General features: G+C 36.3%; 1 protein-coding gene across 1 annotated transcript in view; it reads right to left on the reverse strand.

Moving 5' to 3' along the window:
- Positions 1 to 348: 348 nt before the first annotated feature.
- LOC109079958 (peroxidasin-like) overlaps positions 349 to 21,631 on the reverse strand; it is a 55,863-nt gene continuing 34,580 nt past the window's right edge. The window contains 11 exon segments of the mRNA XM_042774491.1: positions 349 to 1,796; positions 6,675 to 6,788; positions 7,514 to 7,643; positions 8,155 to 8,269; positions 10,935 to 11,143; positions 12,153 to 12,287; positions 12,377 to 13,880; positions 15,852 to 16,010; positions 18,050 to 18,074; positions 18,076 to 18,161; positions 21,453 to 21,609. Of these exon segments, the coding sequence (XP_042630425.1) occupies positions 1,662 to 1,796; positions 6,675 to 6,788; positions 7,514 to 7,643; positions 8,155 to 8,269; positions 10,935 to 11,143; positions 12,153 to 12,287; positions 12,377 to 13,880; positions 15,852 to 16,010; positions 18,050 to 18,074; positions 18,076 to 18,161; positions 21,453 to 21,609 (2,769 nt within the window). The 3' untranslated portion in view covers positions 349 to 1,661.

Here is a 21,631-nt window from a genome sequence, read left to right on the forward strand (position 1 = left end):
CACATCAGAATGATTTCTGAAGGATCATGTGACACTGAAAACTTGAGTAAAGATGCTGAAAATTCCACTTTACATCACAGAAATAAATTTTAAAATAGATTAAAATAGAAAATTATATTAAATTGTAAAAAACAAAACAAAACAAAAAAAAAAACAATTATTCCAAACCTTTGACTATGTGTACATAGTTTTCATTATGTTTTCATTATGTGATTCCTTAAAAGCACTAAAACGTATCGTTAATGGAATCAGAACATGATTCTTATCTCAGATCTAGCTCTTCTGCTGGATAGATGCGTCTGCTAAATGCAGGAATAGAATTGAACACTGGATGCTGAGAGAGAAGTGTGTGTTTCACGTGGTGTATTGTGAAGAGGCACAACCGTTTACATCAATCTGAACACTGTTTGGAAAGGAAGGAAACATCTGGAGCTTCATTCATGACAAGAATATAAATACTGTGCCGGCAGAACAGAGCATTATAGAAAAGTACAGTAACACCCTTAAAAGAGAGCCTGACGTCAGCTCAGTGCTGCACTTCCCAAACGCTTCACCTCCGTCGCTCCCAAACCAAAAACATCAATAACAGCGTTCTGTCAAGATAAGCAAAGAACACCAGGTCTCAGAAAACCCGCAGTTGCCAAGGGAAACAAACATTTGGTGATCAGTAGAGTTTTTTTCCCCATTGCAAAGATTGTTTTAAAGGTATTCACATTTTTCTCCACATGAGAGGAAGATAAAAGCGGGAACTAATGCTCTACATATGTCCAGAATATGATACTATGCACCATAAACAAAGTAAAAAGTTTGAGTAATGTTTAAAATTTCTTTAGCATAACTACAAAACGAAAGATTTTCGCTCAAGTGTGGTTTTAAAAAGTGTATATACTGTATGATGCATTGGATATTGCAAAACAATTAAATGCATATAAGAACACTCTTAAGATTCGGGTAAATCACTTAAATGGAGTAAGATAGCACCAGTTCTGCGGCATCTCAAACCTGAGAATGCTTTTTCTGTAAAACAACCAGATATGGGAAACTCTGGTCCTGCATAGTTCAGCTCCATCCCAGATCAAATAAAAACATTTAAGATGTATGCATTTGAATTGCATTGAATTGATGCTAAATATATAAACCTGGTTATTGTGCATTTAAAACATTCACTTTAGAAATCTTACCAGATTCATTGATGTATAACTGACAGATATGCATTGCAAACTTTATTAGTTGATGTTAAAACTGTCTAATCCAAACTGGCAATTCAAATACATATATCTCACATATATATATTAGCGCAACTGACTGGAATTTTCAAGTAATCATGAAGACTTGGGTTTGGTGTGTTTAATTAGTGATAAGAGCTGAACTCTCCGGGATTGGAGTCGCCCATCCTTGGTCTTGTAAATGAACACTTTGGGTAGTCGTCTCCTGGTTAACATGCCTGAAGAGGAAAACAGGGCCCCACAATCATCAGTTCAGGCACTTTTTAAGGCAGTGTATTTTTGCCTCTTTGTAGAGGGCATCTGAGGATATGCAAAAAAAACAAACAAACAAACAAACAAAAAAAAAAACGTGACAAACAACAAAAAACCCTGAAACGCAACTATGGAGCAAATGGAGGCATGAGCTCAAGGTCACATTGGTTAAGTGTCCTGAGGTTATACGCGATGCTCATTATCCTGCAGTTGTGACGGCTGGTTGAGGCACACGGGGCAGCACGAGCCTTTGGGCGTCACTGGCCTCAGACATGCTGTCTGCGGACACTTTTCCACCAAACATGTCACCTGGGCCCCCTAAAAGAGACAGAGACAGAGACACAGGAACAATTGAGCTGAAAACAGGACAATATTTCTGCAGGATTCATCACAGGTATGTGCCTTTCCTGTAACGCCATTCTTCACTCTCTGCAAACCAGTATTATGGTAGTATTATATGGCTGAGAGAGCTCAATGCGCTACAACGTGCAAGACACAGGCAAATAGAAAAAGCACCAGCAAATCAAGAAAACATCTTTATCAGTTTGACTGCAGAGCAAAGGCTCACAGCGCAAACAAATAATTTTTTTTATTTGCAGCACGTTTCTTGTTTCGATGTTTTTTTACTTGTTTGCGTTGTGTGTATTGCAGCAGTTTCTTTGTTTGGTTGTGTTGTGAGTATTTGCAGCGGGTTTTTCTATATTTTTTTGTGTTGAAAATATGCAGATTGCATCTCTATTCTTTATTTGGTTGTGTTGTGAGCATTTCCAGCATGTGTTGTCAATTTGAAGTAGTTTGCAGCGCGTTTCTTTATTTGGTTGCGTTGTGAGCATTTGCAGCGCGTTTCTTTATTTGGTTGCGTTGTGAGCATTTGCAGTGCGTTTCTTTATTTGGTTGCGTTGTGAGCATTTGCAGTGCGTTTCTTTATTTGGTTGCGTTGTGAGTATTTGCAGTGCGTTTCTTTATTTGGTTGCGTTGTGAGCATTTGCAGTGCGTTTTCTTTATTTGGTTGCGTTGTGAGCATTTTGCAGTGCGTTTCTTTATTTGGTTGCGTTGTGTGTATTTGAAAGTGCGTTTCTTTATTTGGTTGCGGTTGTGAGTATTTGAAGTGCGTTTCTTTATTTGGTTGCGTTGTGAGTATTTGAAGTGCGTTTCTTTATTTGGTTGCGTTGTGAGTATTTGAAGTGCGTTTCTTTATTTGGTTGCGTTGTGAGTTGTTGCAGTGTGTTTCTTTATTAGTTTGTGTTGTGAGTATTTGAAGTGCGTTTCTTTATTTGGTTGCGTTGTGTGTATTTGCAGTGCGTTTCTTTATTTGGTTGCGTTGTGAGTATTTGAAGTGCGTTTCTTTATTTGGTTGCGTTGTGTGTATTTGCAGTGCGTTTCTTTATTTGGTTGCGTTGTGAGTATTTGAAGTGCGTTTTTTATTTGGTTGCGTTGTGTGTATTTGCAGTGCGTTTCTTATTTTGGTTGCGTTGTGAGTATTTGCAGTGCGTTTCTTTATTTGGTTGCGTTGTGAGCATTTGCAGTGCGTTTTCTTTATTTGGTTGCGTTGTGAGTATTTGAAGTGCGTTCTTTATTTGGTTGCGTTGTGTGTATTTGCAGTGCGTTTCTTTATTTGGTTGCGTTGTGTGTATTTGCAGTGCGTTTCTTTATTTGGTTGCGTTGTGTGTATTTGCAGTGCGTTTCTTTATTTGGTTGCGTTGGTGTGTATTGAAGTGCGTTTCTTTATTTGGTTGCGTTGTGAGTATTTGAAGTGCGTTTCTTTATTTGGTTGCGTTGTTGTGAGCATTTGCAGTGCGTTTCTTTATTTGGTTGCGTTGTGAGTATTTGAAGTGCGTTTCTTTATTTGGTTGCGTTGTGAGTATTTGCAGTGCGTTTCTTTATTTGGTTGCGTTGTGAGTATTTGAAGTGCGTTTCTTTATTTGGTTGCGTTGTGAGTATTTGAAGTGCGTTTCTTTATTTGGTTGCGTTGTGTGTATTTGCAGTGCGTTTTCTTTATTTTGGTTGCATTGTGAGCATTTGCAGTGCGTTTCTTTATTTGGTTGCGTTGTGAGTATTTGCAGTGCGTTTCTTTATTTGGTTGTGTTGTGAGCATTTGCAGTGCGTTTCTTTATTTGGTTGCGTTGTGGCATTTGCAGTGCGTTTCTTTATTTGGGTTGCGTTGTGAGTATTTGAAGTGCGTTTCTTTATTTGGTTGCGTTGTGAGTATTTGAAGTGCGTTTCTTTGTTTGGTTGTGTTGTGAGTATTTGCAGCGGGTTTGTTTATTTGGTTGTGAGTATTTGCAGTGTGTTTCTTTATTTGGTTGTGTTGTAAATAATTGCAGTGCGTTTCTTTATTTGGTTGCGTTGTGAGTATTTGAAGTGCGTTTCTTTATTTGGTTGCGTTGTGAGTATTTGAAGTGCGTTTCTTTATTTGGTTGCGTTGTGAGTATTTGAAGTGCGTTTCTTTATTTGGTTGCGTTGTGTGTATTTGAAGTGCGTTTCTTTTATTTGGTTGCGTTGTGTGTATTTGCAGTGCGTTTCTTTATTTGGTTGCGTTGTGAGTATTTGAAGTGCGTTTCTATTATTTGTTGCGTTGTGTGAGTATTTGCAGTGCGTTTTTTATTTGGTTGCGTTGTGAGTATTTGCAGTGCGTTTCTTTATTTGTTGCGTTGTGAGTATTTGCAGTGCGTTTCTTTATTTGGTTGCGTTGTGTGTATTTGCAGTGCGTTTCTTTATTTGGTTGCGTTGTGAGTATTTGCAGTGCGTTTCTTTATTTGGTTGCGTTGTGTGTATTTGCAGTGCGTTTCTTTATTGGTTGCGTTGTGAGCATTTGCAGTGCGTTTCTTTATTTGGTTGCGTTGTGAGCATTTGCAGTGCATTTCTTTGTTTGGTTGTGTTGTGATCATTTGCATCGCTTGTGTTGTCAAATTGATGAAGTTGTTTTCTTAATTTGCAGGTGTTTTTTTTCTACCTGCAGTGTGTTTCTTTATTAGTTTGTGTTGTGTTTGCAGTTTGTTTCTTTACTTGTTTGCACATTTAATATTTGAAGTGCGTTTCTTTATTTGGTTGCGTTGTGAGTATTTGAAGTGCGTTTCTTTATTTGGTTGTGTTGTAAGTACATTTTATTTATATAGCACATTTAAACATAGCAAAGTTATCTGAAGTTCTGAACAATGTAAAATAAAATTAAAAGAGAAAAGGATTATTATTGATAAAGTTGTTTTCTTATTTTGAAGGTGTTTTTTCTATTTGCAGCACATTGAGCTCTCTCGGCCACCGTAGTATTATCATTTTATATTAATATTTTTAATTCATTTTGTTTTAAATGTGTTGCTTTTTTGTAATTTTATTAGTTTTTTTTATGTCAATATAGTTCTGAAATATGTTTTTATTTCAGTCTATTAATACATATATATTTTAGTTCTTTTAGTAAGTTACACAAAAAGAAAATGATAAATGTCTGAAAAATATATATAGCAACGCTCCTCTGAATGGAGGTTTCACTGACAGTTTTAGGATCCAATGGCGTTACGAGGTTTAGTCACGAGCTCTTTTGAATGCTTTTCATTGTTTTTTTTTTGTTTTATTTTGTTTTGTAAAACCCACAAACAGATGTAAAGATGACCAATACCACTGATTTAAAATAATAATAATAATATTGAAATATAATAGAGATAGAAAGTTTTGATAATTTTCCATGGCACACTAGTGGCTGGGAAACACTGGGCTAAAGTACGAGTTCTCTAGCCATAATAACACTTTCTCCAGTTAAAAAGCCATCTGGTCTGAATCATGGGAAAAATCTGCACATATCTGATGTGAAAGACAACAGGAGATGGACTTTTTCACTGGAGTAAATGTTTTTATGGATTATGGACATGTATGGTGTAGATTACATGTGGATTATTGTGAAAAAATGCCTTGATAGAAAATGATAGAATTCTTAGGTGTAGATTACATGTGGATTATTGTGATGTTTTTATCAGCTGTTGGTGTAGATTACATGTGGATTATTGTGATGTTTTTATCAGCTGTTTGGACTCTCATTCTGACGGCACCCATTCACTGCAGAGCATCCATTGCTGAGACACTGATGCAATGCTACATTTCTCCAAATCTGATTAAGAAACAAACTCATCTTGAATGGCCTGAGGAAGAGCACATTTCAGCCATTTTTCATTTTTGGGTGAAGTATTCCTTTAAACTATATGTGACTGACTACAGATTCTATTCCAGATTGAGTTATAAATAATGTTACCATGACATACAGTACCATGTGAGGGCATCTGCCAGTTTTTGACGGCTAAATCTCCCCCAGGGAAGTACAAGAGAGAAATAAAACACATATCAAACATTTATTTACAATCAAAAAAAAAAAACAAATAAGTACAAGAGAGTGCTAGAATGCCTTGCATTCATTTGCAGTGAGATAAAGAAAACACAGATGTAACAGATATTTAGCATCCAAAATTAAAAATAACAGTAGAATTTGGCATTTGGCAGAATTTGGCGACAGTGAGTAAATAAAACCTTCTCAATGAAAGCCATTTGGTAAATCATAAATAAACGATTCCGGATGATTTTCAACACAGCCCAGTAAAACGTGTGCTGAAAATCCATTGTTTTGCAAAAAAAAAAATAAAAGCTTTGAAGGTTGCATTTTTTGTAATGAACCACACGGTCAATCCTGCTGCATGCTTTGATGGTTCTCAACCAGTGGGTCACGACCAAAAGTTTCTGCTTTTATACAGTAAGAAAAAAAACAATGCTACTGTACATACAACATTACAATATATATTGAATATTATCATGATATATATTGAATTTATCATTGTGCATAATTACAACACCAAAATTAACATGCTTATAAACATTTAAAAAGAAAAAAAAAAAAACTTCTCATACTGTGTATTATATCAAAGATTGAGTATCACAGCTTATTGCAATTATATATTTTAATATTTAATTTCAAGGACATTTTTATTTACTTTTTGTGCCATAAACAATTTTGTAATCCCGAGCCAAAACCAGTTGAGAACCACTGATTTAGACAAAAACTACCGGAAAACTGGTACATCATGTAAAACTTTATTTCTGTGCATATGCTTGTTTGTGCTCCACCGTGTTCACAAGCTCATGAATGCAAGTAAGAATGCAGCACAGTCTATATGTGAAGATTTCAGTCAGAAAGGCTCAGCGCACTGATGAACTTACATTACACTGACAGGTGGTGCAGGGGTTCTTCTTCCAACTCTCTCCATCTACTCGCTCTCTCCCGTCCTCATCTGCACAGTCTGTCCTGCTCAGACGGCCTTCAAGTCTCTTTATCTGTCAGTTCCAACAGAGAGAAAAAATGGTTTCACTCTCCAAGTCATTTATCCATTGCATTACACTAAGCGCTACAGTATATTCCATATAAATGCACCATACCATACTGATTCATATAATATGTGGAAGTTAAACATGCTAAAATATGATTACTGATTCAGGACGTTTAACTAAAACATATCTTGATTCTATATAAAAAAAAAATGCAGTCAACAGGAAATGTTTGGTTGCAGTTATTGAAGGTAACGATGGTATATAATCAGCTATTAATTGTGAATGAGCATTTACCTTTTACAAACAGGTGACATACAATCTGTTATTTTGCAAGTAGGATGTCTTTCTAGATCAAAATCTTTTATTGGTCCTGGAGAGGGTTAAGGTTGATGACTGTGTTTAGACTATGTCTGTTTGACAGCAACAAAAGATGCTGATCCAGGAACAGGCCCTACTTCGAAAAATTACAGTTATCTGTTGAACAGTTCTTTTTCATTTAAAGAAATTATGTAAAAATAATAAACACTTTTCTGCTTATTCACTAAGGATTGCTTTTTCTGATATCGGATAGACTTGAAAACATCCATTGGGAAGCGGACAAAGGAAAGATGCCAGCTATGTCACTGTGGATTGCCATGTGTTATTAATCATAAGACTGAATTATCATAAATAGAGCAAGTATATAGTGCAGCTTGGCGCTGCATAGCACCAAGTGAATCATGAGTCCTAACCTGTTTTCGTAAACTTGTGATAGTTTTCTGCATGTCAGCAACAAAGTCTTGGAAATCCTTAATGGAGGGTTCAGTGCTTGACTTTGGTGATACTGTTATGTTTACTGCAGTTAGAGCATCTTCCAAAGTGCTGAAAAACAAGTCATTAAAAGTATGATTAATGGTGACTTGGATTTTTTATTTTTTTTTTATTTAATTAAGCTTTGACAAACTAAAATGATGAATTATTATTACTACTATAGACCCTTTTCACAGACTGTGATAACACCGTTATTAACATTGCAAATCTAAAGTTTTTTTTTATATATTTTAATTTTGAATTAATTTGAATATGAGTGAATGAATATGAATGAGTCAAGATGAATACCAAAAAAACAAACAAAAAAAAAAAAAAAAAAAAAAAAAAAAAAAAACCTAATGCACATTTGATATAACAAAGCATTATACTTTGTGTTTTATCACCTAGTCATAGGGAGTGACCAATATAATCAATCTCTTTTTTTAGTTCACCCAACTATGACAACTTTTGCTTCTGAGTGTGAAAAAGGTCAATTATAAGTAAATTTATTAGAATTTACAAATGATCTTTGGTGAAATTGTGAAATGAGCAGGAGACTGTAAATGGAGCTTGTGAGTTGCACCTGCTGTTGTCAGTGAGGTTGCTGGCAGGTTTCTCCTCTGCGTAGCTGTGCTCCGCTGACCTGCGGCCTCTGAAGTGGTACGACAGGGCGTTGAACTGACCTTTAGTACGGCAGTCTGCAGGTGCAAGAAATTCAGCCTTTATTTGATGCAGAAAAAAACAGCTGTACAAACACTAGACAGCTTGTATCATGGTCATTTAAAGCATTGACCAATTAAACTGTCAGTATCAATTAACGCAAAATTTGACTGAATGGGCAAAAACAATGGTTCATTTTTGTTGGTTGTTAACGTATATAAAAATTAGATATAGCTATATGAAAACAATAAAATAAAAAAATAAGCTATTTAGCAAATCAAAATAAAGCATAAAAAAACTGTGCATTACACCATTTTAATGGACGCTTTCCAGCCAATCAGAATCGAGCATTCAGACAGATCACGACATAATTATATATAAATCTTACATTTAAACATGTAGTAATGCAAAGTTCTTTAAAAATGAAATGAAGATAATTAAATTAATGAAGAGGAATATGAAAACAAAGAAAAAAATATGCCCCTAATGTAAAAGACAGTATAAAAACATAATATTACAAAAGAATAAATAATTAAATGTATATGTTTATATACAAGTGAGTCTAGCTAAAATTATTCAAATAAGAGATTTTTAACAGACTAAATTAAAAGCAACACGAAAAATGCAGAAATACTGCATTTGACAGCAGTGATTGGATGCTGAAAATTATAGTTTAATTTGGGTTTCAAATGCCTTTGGGCTAAACAATTACATAAAGAATCACACAACAAATTAAGACCAAAAAACAAAAAAAATAACAAAAACAAAAATCACAAATAAAAGAAAAAAATGCACAATTATGTCAAAAAAACAACAACAACAACAAAACCAAAAATTGTGAGTTGTAGTACTGTAACACAGCACCAATGTATGATAAACAGATACACTGATGGCCTTGTAGTTAGCAGAGGATATGGTGGCAAGATAGTAATCGAGGGCATCTCTGAAGTTTCCGTAAAACTCTAATTCACTATATATATATATATTTGAAATACAATCTTCAAAAGGCTTCCGATTAGTTTAATGCATCCTTGTTGAAATTTTTTTTACTTTTGAATGGTAATGGTTTCCACAAACAGTCATACACTCATACACTAACACACTTATACTAACACAAAACAGTTCTTTTAAATTGTAATAATGGTTTACAATATTACTGTTTTTACTGAATTTTTGATATAAAATACAATATAAAATACCTTTGAAAAACATGAAAAAAAGTTAATACCAAACTGAACTATATATATATATACACAGGTGCATCTCAATAAATTAGAATGTCGTGGAAAAGTTCATTTATTTCAGTAATTCGACTCAAATTGTGAAACACGAATTACTGAAATAAATGAACTTTTCCACGACATATTAATTTATTGAGATGCACCTGTGTGTATATATATATATATATATATATATATATATATAAATATATATGAATTTCTAGCATCATGACTCCAGTATAAAAGTGTCACATGATCCTTCAGAAATCATTCTAACATGCTGATTTATTATTAGAAATAACAATGTTGGCAACAGCCAAATATTTTTTTGGAAGCTGTGATACTTTTTTTTCAGGATTCTTTGATGAATAAAAAGTTAAAAAGAACAGCATTTATTTAAAGTAGAAATCTTTTCTAACAATATACACTACTGTTCAAATGTTTTGGGGTCGGTAAATTTCTATTTTGTTTTTTTGAAGAAAGAAATTAAACCCTTTTATTCAGCAAGGATGTGTTAAATTGTTAAGAAGTGATAGCAAAGATTTATATTGTTAGAAAGGCTTCATATTTTGAATAAATGCTGTTCCTTTTAACTTTTTATTCATCAAAGAATCCTGAAAAAAGTATCACAGCTTCCAAAAAAATAAATGCAGCCTTGATGAGCAGAAGAGACTTCTTTAAAAAAACATTACAATTCTCACTTAAGAAAAAAAAAAGAAATTTAGTAAAAAAATATATATATATATATATATATATAAATACAGGGGTGCACATAAGTGTTTCAGCCTGGTTCTCAAAGGGAGCTGCAGGAGATTTGGTTTGGTCCTCATACTACACACATAGTGTGACCCATTAAATATAACTATAAAAAACAAATTAATAATAGTGATAATATTATTGCACTTTATTTAATTTTTTTAAATATAAAATATTAAACAAAATAATAAAGTGTGAAAATACTATTATATTTTAAAATAAAAAGTTAGTATTAAATACAAATACAATTATTTTAAAGTAAACTTAAAAATAAAATGCTAATATTTACTTTCTTTTATTTTTTTGTGAATTTTCATAATTTTCAACCTTAAAATCGATCAACAGGCTTTTATTTTGGCAGGTTGCTGGCAAGTAAATATATGCGCTTCTGGGTTTAGCGCTGCTGATTGAAGAGCATCAGTGAATGAAAGTCACAGTTTGGCATTGTGCTTTGAAACCGTCAGCAGGTAACCTAGATTTATGTATTCAATTTGAATAGAACAACCATACAATAATGCAAATACGCTGTCAGAACTGACATGAGTCATGGTAAACTGAGTCTCGTACCTTCACAGCAGTCCTGCCACAAACGTAAACTTATTTATAGGGCGCATTTTAATTTTGGTCGTGCATGCAGACCACTTATGTGCAGCCCTGTATTTATATATAATCATACATATATATATATATATGTATGATGTGAGTCATGGTAAACTGAGTCTCGTACCTTCACAGCAGTCCTGCCACAAACGTAGGTCAATCTTAGGTACATCGTCACAGCTTCCATAACTGTGAGGGAATTCAGCCACGCTAAAGACATCTGGCTGGATTCGGGTGATGTTGTCGCTATTGTCACACAACACCCGGGCGAGAGACGTCTGCTTCAGCTGGGTCAACTGAGCAGGGCTAAAGGAGCCAGGGTTCTCATACCAAAACCTACAATTACATGAGTGAAGTTGATTAATTATTTAACCGTGTCAGCTTTTCTATGTCAGTGTCATTAACTGGACAAAGGTAGAACTACGTGTTTACATAGCATTAGCAAATCTCATTGTTTTTTATTGCATATATAGTACATCCTATTTACCAGCATACATACTGTAAAACTCCCGTAGGGCAAATATATAATATAAGGCATGAATATTTTAAGATATTATCATAATGAACATCACAATTTTTTTGTAAAGCTGCTTTAAAAACAATAGGTCTTCTCATACTCAAAATAGTTAAGCCTGGTTCACTCTAAACCCCAGAATCCTAGGTTATCTTGCTTCACGTTTTCACACTGAAGTCACAATTTACCGGTTAACAATTAATCCTATGTATTCATAAGCTAACATATCACACTGTACATTCCTAAACCTGGGTAAATATTCTATGTCAGTGTCATTAACTGGACAAAGGTAGAACTACGTGTTTACATAGCATTTACATTGCACATACATATTTTATATATGTGACCCTGGACCACAAAACCAGTCATAAGTGTCAATTTTTGGAAATTGAGATGTATACATCATCTGAAAGCTGAATAAATAAGCTTTCCATCATGATTGATGTATGGTTTTAGGGAGGAGGACATATTTGGCCCGAGATACAACTATTTGGACATGAGGCACACGATTGGGTGTCTTAACACAAAAAAGTATAAAACATCACAACACAGTAACAATTAAATGCCCACCTTATAAACTACAACTAATAAAAATGATATTGTTTAACACGGCACTTGTTTGACACCACTACGTGCCACTGATATGCCCTGCTTCTAAATTAAAAGTATTAAACTTACCTTCAGCCAAGGTTAAAAACGGGGTTTAGAATGACAATAACTCAGGCTTAAGCGCAGTGTGAAAAGCCCTAACGTGTGTTATGAAAAGCACTGTACAAATAAGTTAGAAATTTGAAAAATCAGAAATTTCTGAGGAACAAGGACAGGTCTTACCGGTCGCCATCTCTGAGACGCTTGAACTGGGTTGCCAGTAAACACATGAGGGTCGGTCCCAGTCTGCTGCCAGGCACCAGCTCTTCAGCCATCAGTGCAGGAAACAGGTCAATATTCTGAGGTGTGCCATAGAGCCTGGGAGCAGAATAGACCATTATATCCAGAAAATGCTAAATGTGTCTTTCAGTGACATGGGATTTAGAACGAGAGGTTTTGTGGCTAACCTTTGAAGCTTTTCTCGCACGCTGGGATTCTGAATCTCATTCCTCAGATCATCAAAAGTCTGTGCAGACGTCAGGTTGCAGAATACTCGGTAGTCATTGTAGGGGGGTATACCGTGGTCACGCCCCCTTTGGATATTCATGGCAGCAAGGTCGAGTGCCACTGAATGCGCCATCGAGAAAAGCCGTTCAGTAAGTTCGGTGTTGAGTAGTTGAGTGGACACTCGCATTTTTCCTGCTACTCCAAACAAGCCACGGAGCAAAGGATCGATGCCTCCTTCATTCACAATACGGAAGGGTGAGAAAAAAGCCTTATGCAGTGAGATGTGTCCTTGCTGGATGGGCTGAAAGTTTTCATCGAGCCGGTACAGAATGGGGTTAATGAGCGTATGGCCAAAGCGGAAGGCAGCAGTGGCAAAAGCGTTGAGGATGCCAGCATTAATATTGGGATTATAGCCATTATAGTCACCCAGTAGCCTCATGCCAGCCTTACCCAGTATTTTGGGCAACCAATGGCTGTAGGTTATATGCTGCATTTGGGCTCCAACTATCTTCCGTGCCTCATGGTAAATGGTGTCGCCATCCCAATGGGGGTTGAGACGTAGCAACTCGCTCGCTATGCGGTTATGTTCACGGAACCAAACCGTGTGCATAGCTGTCAACCCAAGCTGCTCATTGGCACGATGGTCCCCAGCTAGGAAGCAAGGAATGGGACTTTCGTTTTCGTCCCGCATGCACTCTGTTGGTGGGCCAGTTGCAAAGGGGAGCAATGGCTTGCCGGTGCGTTGCACAATACCCTGCCGCAACATGCCCCGATGGCTGGCCAAGTCACGGATCTCTTCTGCCTCATGTTGTGAGCTGCCGTAAACATTGGAAGCATCGATGTAGGAGGTGAGCTGGTTCATCTGCTCACGTGGATACACAGAGTTCATAAGCAGAGAGGTCATTCCACTGCCGCAAACGGGACTAGAGCGCACAAAGAACATGCAATGTGCTCCGTTACGCCGTTGCCGTGGATCGTTGGGAGGGAACATGATGGGAAAGCAAGGTGGGTCGTTGGTGCACACCGAGGTGCACAACTGTCCATCGGAGAAACGAGACTGGCTGAGGGATACAACGGTTGAATCCAGGTCGTGGTCAAGGAACTGGCCCCACTGCATTAGCATGTGTGTGTAGCGATCGTCTGGGGTGATGGTCTCTGTTCCGATCATGGTGGTGGAGACCAGACGTGGAAGAGGCAGAGGGAAGCTGTTATGCCTTCGCTCAGTGGTGCCACGTGGGAGATTGAAGCCATTGTCGTAGACAGACTTTAGCAAGCGCTCAAAGGGAGTGAGCGAGGCACCCCACATAGGGTGCTGCAGGTTGTTGCAAGTGCCATCATGGGTGCGATACTTCTGGTGGAAGCAGATATCTGAGCAATTGTTGAAGCGCCGATGGGCCGTGCAGCCAGACAGGTTAGCTATCATATCCAGAAAATGCGGTGACACCAAGTCATTGTAGCGGTAGGCTGTTAAGAAAGAGTGTGCATCTTGTAAAATCATTTTGATCTTGGTTAAAAACAGAAAAAGGTGTTGGGCTCCTACTATTTTGTAAAGAGACAAATACAGTTGTAATGAAAGGCTCTAAAGGGATAGTTGGAAATTCTGTCATCATTTACTCACGTTCATATAAATCTAAACCCATCAGACTTTGGTTAATCTTTGAAACACAAATGAGGATTTATTTAAATGAATTCTGAGATCTCCACTGAAAGTTCAGGTAATCAAAACTTAGATCTGAAAAATGAATTAACATGTATTGAGTGTTTTATAACCAAGTCTTGTAAAGAGGCATTATTAATTTAGGCTTTAATTTACATCTAAACAATTATTGACACACATACATAGAGAACATCACATATGGTAAACAGACGCTCAAACACACAAGTGTGTGATGCGCAAGCTTCCGTGTTTTCCTTATGTGATTTGTTCTATATATGTGTGCTTATATGTGAATAAAGGCCTAAAATACGTCTTTTCATCATATAAAGTTATTGCATGCACTCAGTTTGGATTGACATGGATTGACACTGCTATATTAATTTTAATCATATTGAATCATTGCTTTCAAGGCCAGTCTATTTAAATAAAAACCACATTAAATGAAACCCAACATTAAACCATACACAAAGATAGTTAAAATTCTGCCTATGAATAAAAAAAAAAAAAAAAAAAAAAAAAAAAAAAAACCTTCTTGGTATTTGTGTCAGTCCATGTGTACAGAGGGTAATTGCTCAGATTAAAGGCAGGGCTTGTCCAAACTTGTGAGGCTATTTTGCCTTAGTGTGGCAATGAAAGCTGTGCTGTTGTCATAACCAGAAAAAACAGTGACCCATGTCTTCTGCAGCACAAAGCGCCACAGTGTCTGCTCAATATTTAGGAGAGCAGACACATTTCTATTGCCATATTAGGGGTGGGACAAAATAACTATTTGGCAATATATGGTTGTCCTTTTCTGTGTGATATGAGAATCGATATGTTGCCGCCAAATATCGATATTTTAATTATGAAAATTAGGCGATCTAAATAGATTCCCCTGCTACAGCGTCGCTATTTCATGGCTCCTCGAGGTGGCACTCAACACACGAATGAGGGAAACATGAACAAGTTAACTAGCCTAGCAAAACAAGGTTTTTAATGGAATGGTGGACAGCAGTGTGAGTAAAATAATAGATGCCACAGCCATGTTTAAGTCCAAAGTTTGGACCCCACCTCAGCTTTTATACCATTGGTAGGACAAACAATATTAACAAAGAGTATGCGATATGCAAGAACTGCATTATTTGCATGTGCTTTAAAGCCTTGCCGGTTAAACATTTCATTTGCATGCTGTTCAGACATGCTATGTCTAAAGTGAAAGTAAACATCTGAGAGAAAAACAGATGCATGCAGCTCTTAAAATGACAGCAGACTAATAGTACTGAACATGCTGCCGCTTGTCATTAAATGGATAGTTCACACAAAAATTTAAATTCTGTCATTATTTACTCGCTCTCATGTTGTCTCAAATTTGTATTCATTTCTTTCTTGTGCTGAATGCAAAATAAGATATTTTGGGTGACCAAACAGTTGCTTCTCCCCATTAACTATGATACAAGGGAAAAAAATACTATGGAAGTCACTGGGGACCAGTGTGGTGGTTACCCACATTCTTCAAAACTATTTTTATGTTCAACAGAAGAAAGAAACTCACTCAGGTTTAAGAAAAACTGTAGAGTGAGTAAATGATGACAGAATTTTCATTTTTGCAGATTTTTTGCAAAATTTTCAGCAGTTTGGTCTTGAATGATGAGAGGGAACCTGCACTTAACCTCTTCACAGGCATTTTGTTTTCATAGTTAGATATCGTGATTGTCTAGCAATATATAAATTATTGCAGAATTGCTGTATCACAAAATCACAATACGTAATGTGAAGAGCAGCATTATGGTGTGAGATACCTGTTCCATTAGTGTCCACCATGAGGCCCTGGTTGACATGCCTCTGGATGAGAAGTAGGGTCTGCTCAAAAATCTCTCCAGCTCTGGCCTGCTCCACTGTGTAGGGGTCCCGGGGGTAACGAAACAAAGCTAGAAGCTCGGCAGGGGTACGAGGAGATCTGATGATGGTGGAGAACAAATTAACTTCCACATTCACAAAAGCCATTCAGACTCACTCTGGAAGAGAATACAAATTAGCAAACTGCAGACCTGCATTTCATCTAACAGATTAGTAGATCGATTTCGTAACTCAATCTCATAATTTCTAATTAATCAATTCAAAACTGTTTTTGAATTGTGGACCGTGCAAGACACCCCAGGTGAATAGGGTAAAAAAAATTAATAGATATCAAAATATACCCAAAATTAAAAAACTCCATTAGAAAAACAAAAAATAATTTTTGAATCAAAAATTTTCACAAATATGCAAAAGAGGCATTATCTAATTAAACATGCACTAATTTGCATGCATTTTCACCACGTTTTTAAGAATAAAATGTTCTATAATATCAGGTGAATGGTATATGAACAAACTCCTCTGTAAAAGCTTTCAGAATATAAATAGGAATAAAACTGGAGAGTTTTAAGTGCTGCGGAAGTGGAGATTTAGATATTGAAATCTACAGATGCAATTAGATAAACAGCAATAAAATAATAATTTAAAAGTGTATTTTTGAAAACTTTATTTCCCTTAGTCTGAAAACATTAAGAAAAGCCAAATAGCCCAAATTCTCAAAATGACAAGTGCATGAAAAAGAAAAAAAAAGAAAAAAAAAGGTTTCTGCCCGTCAGCAAATTAAAAGTAAAGGGGGAAAAAAAGTACAAACTAGAGAGATTGAATATTCTGCAGGAACATGCATCATGCTGAAATGATGACAGATTATTAAATAATAAAAGTCACATCATACAAACAACAACTACATCTGAATCCCATTGAAGAGCATAAACAACCTGTCAAAGCACTTGACATGGCCACATTTGCACATGACCTTCTTTCAAGCATTTAATAAAAGTGCTTTCATACCTTGGACAACTTGGATCATACACTTTTTTCCCACTGAAGCTCACTTTGAAAACTGTTTTAAAACGTATGCTGATGATGAAGGCTCTGTACCTAAAGTTCTGCCGTTCTTAAGCTAGTTTCAGCACCAATAATCAAAAAAAAAAATTATTATATAATAAAAAACATTTCCTGAGTTCTCACTAAATATTCATAACACATTAAACTGCCTAGAGTTATTTTAACAAAATATATTTGACCACAACCAACTTAATTCACAAACTGTAAAAGTTACATTCTAATAAGTGGCATCTTAAAAGCTGACTACAAAGCCTACAGCCTAACAACCTGGCTTCAGTTATTTAATTTACGTCAGAATAACTACAATTTAATTCAGTGTTTACTGGGGTTATTTGACAGAACCATATAAAAGAAAAAAATAACCATCTAGCCAAAGTCAACTGTAAGCATTTGATCCAAGGCTGTTGGTGCTGAATCAAACAAAAGCTAAAGAACATCAACGTCTTGCAGCATTAATATCATTTTTATCATTCAAGGAGTTGGCTTCATTTCACATATTATCTCTTGTGAATTAAGAAGGTGCCAAGTTATAACAACATATCTGAGGTCATTTGTGCCAAAAACATTGTGTCTCAGATACTTCACAAAATCAATAAACAACCCTCAATACCAAAAATCTAAAACAGCATAGCAATTTAAAATTGAAAAGAGTCATGAGAAGAAAAAAGGACACAAGTTTTGCAATTCCGAACTTCATTCAAAAGCAAATCCCTTTCAAACACAAGTTTTGCAATTCCGAATGTAATCTTTGGCAATTTCTCTTTACTTGGATAACATCTCTCAGTTAGACTTCATTCAAAAGCATGTGCCTTTGAAACAATCCTCTCCAGCTGTGATACACAAACACTCGCAATGAGCCAACGTGAGCTGGCACTGGCCTCGACAGACAAAATAACCCCCAACATCAAGCACCACAGTGACCAGGACATAAATGGTCCCAGTAAATTCCTGATGGGTTATGGCATTGTGATTCACAGCAGAAGGAATTATTTTCTTGGTACGGCATTGTATTAGTCAAAGCAGAAAGAATTATTTATCTTGGCATGTTTTGCCTGCAGGCACCAAGCGCTCCGATCATCCTCAAAGAGCTGCCTCCTGGTGGAGTTCTATTGCGCTGTTTAATGCTCCGAATGGCCTCGTGCAAGGGGGAGTGGAGAAAACGGAATCACCCTCCCTGCTCACCTGCGGGACTGGAGAAAATTATACAAACACCAGTATAAATAAAAGCTTGTGAATAGGAGTTTAGTAGGAAATTTTAATCTGCACATGGGATTAAAAACTGAACAGATGCTCCATTCATGACTTGAAATGTGAAAATCATGCAATTCTTTAAAAATTAATTAACTGCATGATATACCAAATTATTTAATCAAATCAACTGAATCAAATATTTGCTGAGAAAAGTCTACAAATCTAATAAATAACATTATTTTCACAAATGAGTAAATAAACATACCTTGGACAACTTGGAAGACACTTTTTTCCCACTGAAGCTCACTGTGAAAGCTGGGGGAAAACGTATGGTGATGATCGTGCAGGAGCTGTACTTACAGTTCTGCCGTTCTTAAGCTAGTTTTTGCAGCCCTAAGTGTCAAAAGAAATTATGATTTGCTAGAGATCCAGCAAAGGCCTTCATGAGTTCTCACTAAATATTCATAAGCACATTAACAGCCTTGAGTTATTTTCATGCAAAATATGTGTAGACCGACAACCATCTGAATTCACAAACAGTAAAAGTTACATTCTAAATTTTGGCATCTTAAAAGCTGACTACAAAGCCTACAGCCTAACAACCTGCTTTCAGTTATTTAATTTACGTCAGAATGAAGACAATTTTTTACAGTGTTTACTGGGGTTATTTGACAGAACTCTATTCCTAAAAAAAAAAGGTGCCATACTAGCCAAAAGCAACTGTAAGAATTTGAATGAAAAGTGTTGGTGCTTGAATCAAACAAAAGCTGAAGAACATCTGTGTATCTGAAAGCATTTAATATCATTTTTTATCATTCAATAGTTGGCTTCATTTCACATTTGTCTCTTGTGAATTATGCAAACACCAAGTATAACAACATATCTGAGGTCAGAAAAAATTGGCAGACTTAAGTTCTGATTTTACCTTTGACCAGTTGTCTTGGACTGCATAAATTCAATAAATCAATTTCAATAGTCAAAATGGTAAACTCCATTGCAATTTAAAGTTGAAATTAATCTCTTACCCCAAAAAAGGACACAAGTTTTTGCGGTTTCGAATGTAATCTTGGCAATTTCTCTTTACTTGGATAACATGTGCCTCAGTTAGACTTCATTCAAAAGCATGTAACCCCGAAACAATCCTCTCCAGCTGTGATACACAAACACTCGCAATGAGCCAACGTGAGCTGGCACTGGCCTCGACAGACAAAATAACCCCCAACATCAAGCTCAGAGCGAAGAGTCCCCTTGCAGTGATAAATTAGGAATCATACCACAGTGACCAAATCCTTAAAATGGTCCCAAAAAAACTTGCAATGATGGCTTTGTGGCATTAAATCACAGCAGAAGGAACAATTTTCTTTTAAAACAGTTGCTACTTGCAACACCAAGCGCAGTTTTTTCAAAGAGCTGCCTCCTGGTGGAGTCTATCAAGATGTTTCTGGTTTTCCGTTGCCTCTTCAAGGGACGTAAAGACGAAATGTGCACCCATATCACCTGCGATGTAACAAATTTTTTTCGCAACGAGATCCATCGGTTTTACCTTTCTTCACGAAGTTTTAATTTGAAATTTTAATTCTGTCACCGACGTGGGATCCGGATTAAAAATGAACAGATGCTCCATTCCTATGAACTATGGAAAATTAATGCAATTCTTTAAAAATTAAAAACATGATATACCAAATATTTGTCAAATCAACTGTTCAAATGTTGTTGAGATAGAGTCTACAAATCTAGAAATAACATTATTTCACAAATCCGCAAATACATCACAAAAAGTGTAAGACCATAATATAGCCAACGTTTTTTGAGCAATGTGGCGCAGCTGGGCAACCGCCCGCCATCCGCTGATTGTTTTGCGGTCAGTAAACGATGCAAGCTTTGCTGATGCGAGCCGCAAAAATGCCCTTGTCTGTTCTAGAAAGGATGTCAGCAAAGATATTTAATGCTAATGTATGAGGCATAGCTTTTACTACGCTGAGTTTCATTTACGATGAGCATGCGCTCTAGTTCACAGTGCAGTGCAATTGAACGCAGCGCGCTGGCGCTTGGCCATGTTTCACGTTATCATTTCTCAGCTGCTATATTTGCTTTTTACTTTAAAAATACATGCAAATTGGTTGATGAAACATTTATTAAAATTAAGATAAAAAATTTGTATAATAAACGAAATTGTTTTTTAAGAAGGTTTTCTACAAAGCAAAAAAGTGTTTAATGAAGTGGTAAATATCATGTCTGACGATTTACAAAACTTCATTAAGTGGTAAAACCATGTCTCCCGATGATATTGCGCATCTTATAATCCTATCAAAAAATGAAAGCATAATTTTTGATTAAAATGTTGTGTAAAAAATATTTTAATGACACGCGTTTTGGCGGTTATCGAGTTCAGTAAATGACGTGTGTTCAACTATAACCACCGGTCCCACGGTTATATACTAACCATGACACCCTTACCCCCATGTCGTTCCAAACCGTAACAGTTTCGTTCGTCTTCGGAACACAATTTAAGATATTTTGGATGAAAACCGTGAGGCTTGTCCCATTGACTGCCAAGTAAAATACACTGTCATGGTCCAGAAAAGTATGAAAAGCATTGTCAGAATAGTCCATCTGCCATCAGTGGTTCAACCGTAACATTATGAAGCTACAAGAATACTTATTGTGTGCGAAGAAAACAAAAATAAAGACTTTATTCAACAATTCGTCTCCTCTGTGTCTCTCCGCATCACCGTAGCGCCATTTTGGAGAATATGAGCTGAACGCAAGCAGCGTACACTATTCTGTGTCAGCCGCGCTGCACGGATGCACTGTTTATGTTCAAATCAAAGCGTGAATACACATATAACACGTATCCTTGTGTTGCGGCTGACACAGAATAGCGTACACAGTTTGGGGGTTTTCATCCAAAATATCTTAAATTGTGTTCCGAAGATGAACAAATCTTTTACAGGTTTGGAACGACATGGGGGTAAGTGATTAATGACAAAATTTTCATTTTGGGGTGGAGTATCCCTTTAAACACACCTTACACGTCAAGGATCTATCATGAGTCAGTCTACATTTTCATGAATGAATGGTCATTTCAATGTGAAAAAAAAACAAAAAGTGTCAAGACCCATGTAATCATTTTTTTATGCTCCATCCAGCTATTTTTGAACACAAAAAGCATTATTCCGGTTAGTGGTAGACCAAAGTTTGTTCTTCAGTGGTAAATCCTTAACTTACTACATTTGAACACCAGCCCGCCTTAAAATCCTAAATATGTGGTTACAGCCTTCATTTCTTACCTTGCACTGTTAGCACCATGCTAGATGAGGAATATCCAATGGAGTTGCGGGCTACGCACTCATATCGTCCCCCATCGGCAAGCCCCACGTCATGCACTTCCAGATAACCATCTGGATTGATATGAAACTTCCCACTCTCTGTAATCTGGACTCCATCCTGTAGATCAGGAGCAGAGATT

This window comes from Cyprinus carpio, chromosome A17, assembly GCF_018340385.1.
Source record: "Cyprinus carpio isolate SPL01 chromosome A17, ASM1834038v1, whole genome shotgun sequence".
NCBI lineage: Eukaryota > Metazoa > Chordata > Actinopteri > Cypriniformes > Cyprinidae > Cyprinus > Cyprinus carpio.